The sequence below is a fragment of the Doryrhamphus excisus genome, chromosome 7 (assembly GCF_030265055.1).
Source record: "Doryrhamphus excisus isolate RoL2022-K1 chromosome 7, RoL_Dexc_1.0, whole genome shotgun sequence".
Lineage (NCBI taxonomy): Eukaryota > Metazoa > Chordata > Actinopteri > Syngnathiformes > Syngnathidae > Doryrhamphus > Doryrhamphus excisus.
In genome coordinates this window covers 17,753,354-17,765,541 of record NC_080472.1, presented here as the reverse complement: position 1 = coordinate 17,765,541, position 12,188 = coordinate 17,753,354, and the positions used below count along the sequence as shown (strand labels likewise).

The 12,188-nt window shown below is 41.2% G+C and overlaps 1 protein-coding gene across 4 annotated transcripts; it reads right to left on the bottom strand.

Annotated features, from left to right (window-relative positions):
- Positions 1–475: 475 nt before the first annotated feature.
- Positions 476–12,109, bottom strand: cntn1b (contactin 1b). Of its 4 annotated transcripts, none has more exons than XM_058077284.1 (25): positions 12,037–12,062; positions 11,827–11,925; positions 11,266–11,351; positions 11,147–11,182; positions 10,197–10,323; positions 9,927–10,108; positions 9,755–9,850; positions 9,456–9,668; positions 9,294–9,393; positions 7,890–8,074; positions 6,393–6,517; positions 6,199–6,316; positions 5,983–6,133; positions 5,102–5,229; positions 4,854–5,026; positions 4,655–4,778; positions 4,413–4,580; positions 4,192–4,341; positions 3,719–3,789; positions 3,399–3,651; positions 3,206–3,327; positions 2,949–3,138; positions 2,754–2,875; positions 794–950; positions 476–709 (listed from the first exon to the last, which is right to left on the bottom strand). In XM_058077284.1, the coding sequence occupies exons 1-25, from the start codon at positions 12,045–12,047 to the stop codon at positions 639–641; spliced, it is 3,258 nt and encodes a 1,085-aa protein (XP_057933267.1). In that variant the 5' UTR covers positions 12,048–12,062; the 3' UTR covers positions 476–638. The 4 variants fall into 4 exon arrangements, with proteins under 4 accessions (XP_057933267.1, XP_057933268.1, XP_057933269.1 ...); XM_058077285.1 differs by having other exon boundaries at positions 11,266–11,330; XM_058077286.1 differs by lacking the exon at positions 11,827–11,925 and having other exon boundaries at positions 11,978–12,109.
- Between the last annotated feature and the right edge of the window lie 79 nt (positions 12,110–12,188).

The following is a 12,188-nucleotide window of genomic DNA, read 5'->3' as shown; positions in this document are numbered from 1 at the left end:
TGGTCCTATACCTGCCCCTGATAAATGAACTTGAATCAATGGTCATAAATTGAATATTTTCATATTTAGACCTGTTTAAAAGCTTCTAAATGCATTTTTAAAAATATTATTAGAGCCCGGATTACATGAAATAATCACCTTTACACTCCTGTAACATATAACTGTACTGTATTGTAATAGAAAATACAAACAAGACTGCAAAAAAAACAGCATTGTTTTGTACGTGTATCCAGTTATTGTATTTTCCTACATTTAGCAATTTTTATGCATGTTTTATTTAGGCCACAAATACATCAAATGTGCTTTAAAATGCATATTTGTGATAATAATAGGCAGTATTCAACCATGAAATAGCTATCATTCATTAATTTATTCATATAAACGTGCTATAGTGAGGGAGTGATAATGGAACCGTGATATTGTGAGGGATTATGGAATTTTTATAATTAGAAAAAATAATCGCATTGTCCTGGAATTAGTGGTGATAGTGATTTAATAAATAACAGACTAGCATGCTAATCATAAAAGCTAGCACAATAACAGTTATTTACATACAATCTTATATAAATAATGTCATCACGCCATTTAAAAAAATATTCCAGCGAGGGTGTTTGAACTACTTGTGTGAAGTTGAAGGTTTAAAGTTGCCACAGCGCCACCAACGCGGCACAGGTGAGGCCCAGAGTGGGCGTGGTCACGGAGGCCTTACCTACAGAATCACAGATCACATGAGTTAAGACGTTCCACACACAAAAAATAATAATAATAATAATAATTTAAAAGGGAGTCGTACCCAGAAGTCGAATGGTCCTGACGGGGCCGTCGCCTCCCTCATAGCGTCCTCGCACCATGAGCTCGTAGTCGCCAAACTGAGGCATGGGGAAGTCCATGAAGTGCCACCCGGTGACGTACACCTTCCCGTAGATGTAACCCGTCTTTCGAAACATGACCTTTAAGTCAGAAACAATCAGAGACGGTTCAAGAAGAAAATAAACATATACTCCCCCCTAGTGGCTAGGAACCATCATAACAAAAGGGTATTTAGTCGAGCTTATTGCAACAAATGTCATAATAATACCATCTATGGAATAATAATAAAAAAATCATCATCAACACTAATATTATATATTACAGTAAACCTCGGATATATCGGACTCGGATATATCGGAAATTCGCTCACAACGGACAGATAAAAAAGAACCAATTTTTCTGTAATGCATTTCCAATAAAAATTCATTGCATATATCGGATTTTTTATAACGGATTTCGCCTATTTCGGACAAAATCTCCAGTCCTGTTCCAATGCATTTCCATTCAATTTCCCTCGCATATATCGGATGGCCGCATCGTGGCGCTCCGATTCGCCGAATCGTGACAGGCCGCTATACGATGTCATTTGCAGCGTTGCCTGCGCGTCCAGGTACATTGGAAACATAGTCAAGGAAGTGCCTTTTTATAACGGATAAAATCCGATCTACGCATATACCGGATATAAATCCGATATATGCGTAAAACGGACATTTTCCGGTATACGCATATAACGGATTTCGCTTATATCGGACAAAACCAGTGGGAACAATTGAATCCGATATATCCAAGGTTTACTGTATTAGTCTACAAGTACCAGCAGGAGGGCTGCACGGTGGTTGAGTGGTTAGCGCACCCTCGTGACAATAAGCGCTAGAAAATGAATGAATCTCTGGTCTAGTTACTCTCTAAAATAGCAACAAAGTCGCTAGCTCGGCAACACAGGTTTTAAGACCAAGTGCCGAATCTATCTGTAGCAGTCAAAATGTATCTGTGGCAGGCCGAATGTATAAACCTGTGCAGGAAACACCAGCATGGTCCTATTTATACTATTTTGACATGAAAACAGGCCTCACAGCAAGGAGACCCGAGTTCAATTCCATGTCTGTGTGGAGTTTGCATGTTCTCCCCGTGCATGCGTGGGTTTTCTCCGGGTACTCCGGTTTCCTCCCACATTCCAAAAACATGCTAGGTTAATTAGCGACTCCAAATTGTCCATAGGTATGAATGTGAGTGTGAATGGTTGTTTGTCTATATGTGCCCTGTGATTGGCTGGACACCAGTCCAGGGTGTACCCCGCCTCGCACCCCTGAAAACAGCTGGGATAGGCTCCAGCACCCCACGACCTTCATGAGAATAAGCAGTAGAAAATGAATGAATATCTGGTCTAGTTAATCTCTAAAATAGCAATAAAGTCGCTAGCTCGGAAACACAGGTCTTAAGACCAAGTGCTGAATCTATCTGTAGCAGTCAAAATGAATCTGTGGCAGGCCAAATATATAAACATGTGCAAGAAACACCAGCATGGTCCTATTTGTACTATTTTGACATGAAAACAGGTCTCACAGCAAGGAGACCCGAGTTCAATCCCACCCTCGGCCATCTCTGTGCGGAGTTTGCGTGGGTTTTCTCCGAGTATTCCGGTTTCCTCCAAGATTCCAAAAACATGCTAGGTTAATTGGCGACTCCAAATTGTCCATAGGTATGAATGTGAGTGTGAATGGTTGTTTGTCTATATGTGCCCTGTGATTGGCTGGCCACCAGTCCAGGGTGTACCATGCCTTTCGTCCGAAGTCAGCTGGGATAGGCTCCAGCACCCCGTGACCCTCGTGAGGATAATCAGTAGAAAATGAATGAATGAATGAATAAAGAACCAGCAGGCTCCTCCAGTTCCATTCCCACAGTAAACGCTACAGGATTATTATTATTATTATAGAATTATCTACCTTGTAGTAGAGAGGGAAGGACACGTTCCCAAACCAGTCGTACTGGACGTGCTCCCACCACACGTACAACCACATTCCCGTCCAGGAGATGAAGCGCCACATCCTGGGAGGATCTGGCGGTGCTGGAATGACACCCAAAGAACACATAATGTAATCATCGTCACATTTCTACTGAGTGGCGTGGATCTGACTTACGTGATCTTTTGGTGAACATCTCGCAGTGTTCCCCAGGCGGGCCGAGTCCGGCTCCGTTAAAGGCTCGCACCTCGATGAGGTAGTGGGAGTCGGGCAGCATGTTCTCCAGCCTGGTTTGGTTCACCGTTGCCGAGACAAAAATGCGATTGGCTCCCGGTTCTGTGTCGTCATACTTTCTCCAGTATTTCACCTACGAAACGGGGAGGAGAAGTCAGTGTGAGGTGATAAGGAGAAGGAGGCGCTGGTGAAGCTTCTACCTGGTAGCCTTCAATGTACTGCTGCAGGCCGGTTCCCGTGTCCACCACCGGGAGCCACCACACCAGAGCTTCCGTGGAGGACACCGGCCTGGCGTAGACGTCCGTCGGAGGCTCGATGGGGACTTTAGGACACAAAGACTCATCAGAACTGCTTAGTGTTTATTAGCTTGAGTGACACCGAGAAGATCCTCACCATCTCTTGGGTAGTAGATGACCTTGGTGAGGCTGTAAGGACCGTCTCCCTTCACGTTAAACGACTTTATCTTGACCTGGAACTCCCGAACCTGGAAGTCTTCTTCGGTGGGGATGAAGAAGGAGTCCTTGTGAACGTAGCGCCTCGTCTCCGGGTCGGAGATGGTCTCGTACCACCAGTCGTACGCGTCGTGAGGCTTGAAGGCCACGATGTAACCAAACTTTTTGCCGTAGAAGTACCACGGCTCCACGGGCTGCGAGAGGAACATGATTTGCATGAATGCACCATGGAGAGTAAGGTCACATTTACAATGTATTTACCGTCCACGTGATGACTATCTCGCCATTTCTACCGCCGTACCCCTCCACATCTGTGGGCGAGACCACTGGTGCTGGGGGCGGGGGCGGGGGGGGGGGGGGGGGGGGTTAAGTTTTAATTGTAGTAATTGCAATGTAATTAAACATGATGCTCTGATACAAAATACATCATAGCGTTCTATTATTGCACAACTACGCCCTCTAGTGGCTGTAAGCGGGTATAGGTGAATGACGTTGCATTAATAATAATAATAATAATGAAATAAAATAGTAATAACTATTCCATAATATATTGAATTATTAAGTACATATTTACGAAAAAAATACACATTATTATTACTATTAATAATAATATAAAAATTATAAAAAATAAAAATAATAAAAAACAAAAACTAATGCTAAAATCCACAATAACAAGCATGAATAAACAAAGTTGGAAGTATAATAATAATAAGAATATAGCGTATGATCCTTACGAGCGTCCCATGTTTTGACCTTCAAGGAGGGGATGCTGGCCTCTCCAGAACCGTACTCATTGGTGGCGATGATGCGGAACTGATACTCCATCCAGGGATACAGGTCTGTGACGTCTGCCCTTTCCACAGTGCCGTCAAGGAAGGTTGGAGCTGAGAGACAATGGTGCATGATCACATGTGTGGATAGAGGAGGCCCCCTAGTGGTGAGGGGTGGTCCTCACAGGTGGTGGCGTTCCTCCAGTCGTCCTCATGCAGAGCCCAGTAGTGTCGGGTTTGAACGGTGTAGTGCAGAATGGGGCTGTTATGATCCGATCCTTTAGACCACAGCAGCTTGACCCACGTGTCCCCGATGTCCTCCACGCGGATCACACCAGGAGGCCCCGGAACACCTGAACGCAGGACGGATTACATGTACTTTGACTTCTTTTTACACTTGAATGACATCCAAGCGAGCGGCGCTCACCTACGACCTTGAGGTCGGCGTACGCCGTGTCGCTGTCCACCACGGTCTGAGCCGTGCACGTGTAGCGACCCTCGTGCCAGATCTGCACGTTCTTGATCCTCAGGTTCCCGCTGCCGTCTTCGCTCTTCAACGGTAAAAACGGAAAAGACTTAAATATTGGAAATAAACACAACAACAGATTGAAGCCACAAGTCGCTACCATGATGCGTTCAAAGTGTTGCCACTCGGCGTGGAAGTCGATGACTCTTAAGTCCACGGCCCAGATGAAGGTGATGTCCAGCATGGGGTCGTAGGAGGCCGAGCAGGACAGAACCACCTGGTCCCCGACTTTCACCTCAGTGTCTTCTGGAGCCACCTTAATGCTGGTCGCCTCTGGACGACATTTATGATATTCTAACATAAACATCATACAACTGTACTACTATTACACAAAAAACACACACTGACCTGTGATGGTGAGGTAACCAGAACTGTTGGCCTTCCCTCTGTCGTTCTCTGCAAAGCACGTGTAGACGCCTTCATCATTTACGGTGGCGTTGAGGATCTCCAGGCTGCCATCAAACATGATGGAGATGCTGCAAAGCCAACCATTACAATACAATACAATAAAATACAATGCAAACAAACAACCCAGATTAGGCACAGCAAGTGAAGACTGGGGCTAAATATGATCAGGTTCAACATTTCGTATGAATCCAAATATAAGACGGTCATTTTTTACGATAAAAAAAGTCTAAAAAACACAAGCTGGACGATAATAAATATGATCAGGTTCCACATTTCGTATGAATCCAAATATAAGACGGTCATTTTTCACAATAAAAAAGTCTAAAAAACACAAGCTGGATGATAATAAATATGATCAGGTACAACATATCGTATGAATCCAAATATAAGACGGTCATTTTTCACAGAAAAAGTCTGAAAACCACGAGCTGCACGATAATAAATATGATCTGGTTCAACATTTCATATAAATCCGAATATAAGACGGACATTTTTCACTGAAAAAAGTCTAAAAACCAAGAGCTGGATGATAATAAATATGATCAGGTTCAACATATCATATGAATCCAAATATAAGATGTAATTTTTCATGGAAAAAAGTCTAAAAACCACCAGCTGCACGATAATAAATATGATAAGGTTTAACATTTCGTATGAATCCAAATATAAGACACATTTTTCAGGAAAAAAAGTCTGAAAAACACCATCTGGATGCACTGTAATGTTTCATATATTTGCCCAAATAAAATATATTTTTTTTAAAGAGCGTAGAAGAGGTGAGGGGAAAAAGAAAGTAGTATTAAAAACAGGTTGTAGCGTACCGTGAATTGTTGAAGAGCAGCTCTTTGCCCTTGGTCCACGTGAAACGAGGCCTGGGCGCCGCTCTGGGTTTACACTCTATCACCACGCGGCTATCTTTAGCGCCCAGGAGTTGCTTCTTCAGTGGGTTGAACTCGAACGTCGGAGCGCACGCTTGAAGGTAACAGCAAGTTCACTATGAGACGATGAAAAGTTGGGGGAAACGTGTGGACTCTCACCGATCACTCGCAGCTCCGCGTTGGCGTATTTGATGCCCCAGTAGTTCTCCGCTACACATTGGTACATGCCGGAGTCATCAAATGTCAAGCTGGAAAACTTTAACTCGCCTTTGCCGGACTGAGAAAACACACATTTGACTATTTAAGGCTGCCAACATGGATTCCCGGAGTCATAACAGTAGCTGGATAATCACCATGTAGCCATCTTTGTACCAGCGGATGAACGGGAAGGGCTTCCCTGATGCAACACAGCGCATGGTGTGCTCTGATCCGATGTCCATTTGGGTGTTGTTGATGGTCTCGGCCCACTCTGGAGCAGCTGGAACACAATAAACATCACCAGGTTCAACGTACTGTCGTAGTACAAATATAAGACGAGAATTTGTCCTGAAAAAGACAACAATAAATATGATCAAGGTCAACATATTGCATTGACCTGAAGATAAGACCTTCATTTTTCCTGAAAATGGTGAACTGGACAAGAATTGATAAGATCAAAGTGTAACATACTAAATATAAGACGGTCATTTTTCAAGGAAAAAAGTCTGAAAAACGCGAGCTGTAGGATAATAAATGAACTAATAAATAAACTCTGTACGGTGACCTTGAGTGTCCTGAAAGGCGCCGATAAATAAAATGTATTATTATTATTATAATAAATATGATCAGGTTCAACATTTCGTATGAATCCAAATATAAGACGATCATTTTTCAGGGAAAAAAGTCTGAAAAACACAAGCTGAACAATAATAAATATGATCAGGTTCAACATTTCGTATGAATCCAAATATAAGACGATCATTTTTCAGGGAAAAAAGTCTGAAAAACACAAGCTGGACAATAATAAATATGATCAGGTTCAACATATCGTATGAATCCAAATATAAGACGGACATTTTTCACTGAAAAAAAGTCTAAAAACCATGAGCTGGATGTTAATAAATATGATCAGGTTCAACATATCTTATGAATCCAAATATAAGACGGTAATTTTTCACGGAAAAAAGTCTGAAAAACACAAGCTGCACGATAATAAATATGATTAGGTTTAACATTTCGTATGAATCCAAATATAAGACACATTTTTCATGGAAAAAAGTCTGAAAAACAAACTGGACGATAATAAATATGATCAGGTTCAACATTACGCATAAATCCAAATATAAGACGGTCATTTTTCACAGAAAAAAGTCTGAAAAACACCAGCTGGACAATAATAAATATGATCAGGTTCAACATATCGTATGAATCCAAATATAAGACGGTCATTTTTCACAGAAAAAAGTCTGAAAAACATCATCTGGATGATAATAAATATGATCAGGTTCAACATTACGCATAAATCCAAATATAAGACGGTCATTTTTCACAGAAAAAAGTCTGAAAAACACAAGCTGCACAATAATAAATATTAATTTGTATGAATCCAAATATAAGATGGTCATTTTTCATGGAAAAAGTTTGGAAAAACACCAGCTGGACGATAATAAACATGATCAGGTTCAACATAAAGACAAGTAGGTGGATGAACATGCTCTATCAACCCAAATATAAGACGGTCATTTTTCCTGAAAAAGACGAACTGGATGGCAACAAATGATATATTAACCCAAATATAAGACAGTATTTTTTCCAGCTGAACAACACTAAATATGATCAAGCCCAACATATCGTTGTCTGTGTTGTCTTACATTCCACGTAAAGCCACGCCTTGTGCCAGTCTTTCCCTTTGGTGTTGATGGCCTCGCACTCGTAACTCCCCGCGTCTTCATATTGGACATTGTAGAGGTGCAGGATGGCGCCTGATTCGCTGATCTCATGATTGGCTGGAAGATCAGTGTGGTCCACTTTTCTCCACACGATGTGAGGAATGGGACTAGGACAAAAAAACAACAAGATATGCAAACTTGTCAGAGCTTTTCTTCCTGTGCCTCACAAACACCAGGAAGCAGAAGCGATGCAGAGACATATGCGCTAAAAAGGGGTTGTCTTATATTATGAAGATTTACACATGCAAATTAACAGACATGCCAAAAGACTTCTTCCTGAGTGTGTCAGAGCTTTTCTTCCAGTGACCTGGAAGTATACAGGGGCTGCTTGAAAAAAATGTGTTGGCTTTTGAAGATAGGTTGTCTTATATTATAGAGATGTATACATGCAAATCAACAGATGGCAGTGACAAAATCAGTTTTTCTTCCCGTCATTCACACACACACACACACACACACACACACACACACACACACACACACACGCACACACGCACACACATCAGTGACCAGAATAGATGAAGAGACCCGCCTGTAAAAGAGGGGATGTCTTATATTATGGAGATTTAGAAATGGTTTAGACATGACAAACAACTTCTCCCCAAGTGAGTCAGAGCTTTTCTTACAGTGATCCGCTGTGATGGATGCATGGATACGCTTGAAAAACAGAGTTAGGTTGTCTTATATTATATTATAGAGACTTTTACATGCCAAGCAGAAGGTGGCACAAAAACTGAAAGCTCCTTCCTGAGGAAGTCAGAGGTTTTCTTCCAGTCACTCTCACACTTCAGTGACCAGGAAAGATGAAGACCTGCCTGTAAAATAAGCATTGGGTCATCTTATATTCTACAGATTTATACAAGCAGACAAACAGGTGGCACCAAACAACATCTCCCTGAGGAAGTCGGAGGTTTTCCTCCAGTCACTCTCATACTCCAGAAAGATGAACACCTGCTCGTAAAATAAGCATTGGGTCATGTTATATTCTACAGATTTATACAAGCAGACAAACGGGTGGCACCAAACAACTTCTTCCTGAGGACGTGGGAGGTTTTCTTCCTGTCACTTTCACACTACAGTGACCAGGAAAGATGAAGGCCTGCTCATCAAATAAGCATTGGGTCATCTTATATTCTACAGATTTATATAAGTGAACAAACGGGTGGCACCAAACAACATCTCCCTCAGGAAGTCGGAGGTTTTCTTCCTGTCATTCTCACAAGAAACAAGTCAAGAAATAAGTCCCGCCCAAGCTAGTTTCAGATATTAAAGAGGGCTCGTCTTATATGAATTTTCTTGCATAAAAAGACCAAGAAATGTTCTTACTTGCCGAGAGCAAAGCACTCCAGCGTGATGTTGGAGGCTAGCAAGGCGGTCGTGTCTGGGAACTTCACCCTGATACCTGCCGGGTATTTTCTTTCCTCACCTGAGACACAAAAAAATCATTAAAATGTTCAATATTGACTTCACTACTCCATGACGACCAACCATCATCAGGCGGCAAAGGGATGAGCGGGATGAACTTGGAGAAGACGCTCTTCCCGATGATGGGACTGGAGACGAAGCAGGAATAGTTCCCCGCGTCCTGAGCTTCCACCTTGGAGATATACAGGTTCCCCGTTTGCTGGGAGACGAAGCGGCGGCGGTCCATGTTGAGGAACACGGGGAACTCGTTGAAGATCCAGCGGTAGCTCACCTCCTCTGAAGGCAGAAGACATATTGGACTGGTTTGCTTGTGCGAGTGAGATGGGTGGAATGTGGCGTGAGATGATGGTGGCGATCCACACCTGGCCAAGCTTTTGGGGGGACACACAGCAGAACGGCGCCTTGTCCTTCCTTAACATAAACAGGATCTCTCTCCTCTTGAGGAAACTCCTTCAGAACTTCAGGAAATTAAATAAGAAGATATTTAATTCCCCCTGGCGACAAAACAAAGTTCTTTCGTTCGTTGGTGCTCACATCCAAACTTGACTCGGGCCTCCTTGCTGATGACGGTGCCGTAGATGTTCCTGGCCACGCAAATGTACGTGCCGGCATGCTTCTTCTGTCTGGGGTTGCTGATGACCAGGTTGCCCCCCACCAGACTGTAATGCTCATCCGGCTGCTCCATCAGTTTGATCTCCCAGTTGTCACGGCGCCACCTAGAGTAGGATGGCACAGCAACATCCTTCTTTCTCTAGTGTCCATGTTTGGACCGCCGCACCTCATTTGGTGGATATGCTTTGTCACCTGTAGGTCGCCGGCGGGTTGGCTCGGGCACGGCAGTTCATGGAGATCCTTCCATCAGGGGAGTCCTCGGTGTAGACCACATCCACCGGCTCCTCCTCAAAGATGGGGCCGTAGCCTGTAGCTTCCTCTAACATGGGAACAAGATATTGAAAAATATTAATTAAAAACAAAAACAATTGTTATTATTATTAATAATAATAAGAAATAATAATAATAATAATAATAATTATTATTAACAACAGTTTATTAACAACAGTGATCCACAATTATTATTATTATTAATAACAATAATAATTATTGTTATGATTATTATTATTATTAATAATAAATAATAATATTTATTTATTATTATTATTAACAATAACACAGTGATCCGCGCTTCTTCTTCTTATTGTTATTATTATTAATAATAATATTAATAAATATTAATAATATTATAATAAAATTATTATTATTATTCTTATTAGTAAAATAGTTATTATAATAATCATATTTAAAATAATAATAATAATAATTATTATTATTATTATTATTATTATCACTATTATCACTATAATACATGAATAAAATATGTATAATACAGCTAATTATATAGTATCTTAAAAATAAAAGTTATTATAATTATTATATAATAATTATAATTAAAATAATAAGAATAATAATTATTATTATTGTTATTATTATTATCACTATTATTACTATAATACATGAATAAAATATGTATCATACAGCTAAATATATAGTATCTTAAAACTCTATGCCAAAAGCATTATGAGCTGGAATGGGTCTTTTAAAATCATTAAGTACATTATTTAGTACAAAATTTAAATATATATATATATCTGCGAGAACCATGATGAACCATTATAATACATTTTTTTAATTTTAATACATTTAATAAATAAATTAAATCCATCACTGAGTCATCACAATAAATAAACAAAAATTACCTCCGAATATCCTGGGCTCCCCAAACAGGATGGCCACTGTAAACAGGGATCAAAAACACCTTATTATATGACATCCTTTAAATCATAATAATATGAAATACATCATAGCATCAACATACCTGTGATGGAGGCCGAAGAAACGAGGACCAGAAGCAAGTAAATAGCAGAAGTCATCCTCACACGGCTGCACACAAAGGAAGTCATCCTAAATCAATCCCAATAAAGTGTTAGAATTCCATGCTAGACAGGAAAGGCTGGACTAGCCAAGGATGCTTCCTAGCCGGCGCCCTTGCAAGTGATGACTCTGCAAAAATAACTTGCTGCTGCATTGGCATTGGCACCAGGCGTTACTGCACAAATACATACTGAAAGCTATTCTGAAATCAAACAGAATACTAGTATTGGGATTAGATTGTAGCCTAGCAAGCTCAATTCATCATCATGTCCTGTAATCCCAGCATAGATCCTCTTTGGATGGACCAAATTTAGGTCAGCACATGTATTAAAAGAGCTGCCCTTTGCATCCCAAATAAAGCTCCATAGGATAAATAATCCCTTTTTTCTGCAGCTCAACGTGCATTTAACTGCATTTCCTGCATCACATGACCAGTAAAAACAACCTCATATAATACAAAAATATTGCTAAGTATGTAGCAAAAAAGTACTTAGAAACTGCGCACCCCAGTGACGACAGCAGCAGCTGCTCTGCATTGCGGTAGTCTGGTGCCACCCGGTCCGTCCACTTGCACACTTTCTCTTTCACTTTGTCCTCTCCCACACTAAAGGTCACACAATCACGCAGCGTGCAATACAAACAAAAATAGATCTTACCTTTTATTAAAAAAAACGTAGACTACGCAGAGTATTAGTCTTTGGGCTGTGTCACACACCTGGATCGCATCGTCCCAAACACACAAGAGCACGAGGCAACTTTTCCCCCCATTGGAGGACAGTGGAAAGGGAGACACGTGGCCGCAGCTGGCCAATCAGAGAGCAAGGATGGGAGCCCTGCGCGTGTCAAGTTTGGGAGCATCACAGAGAG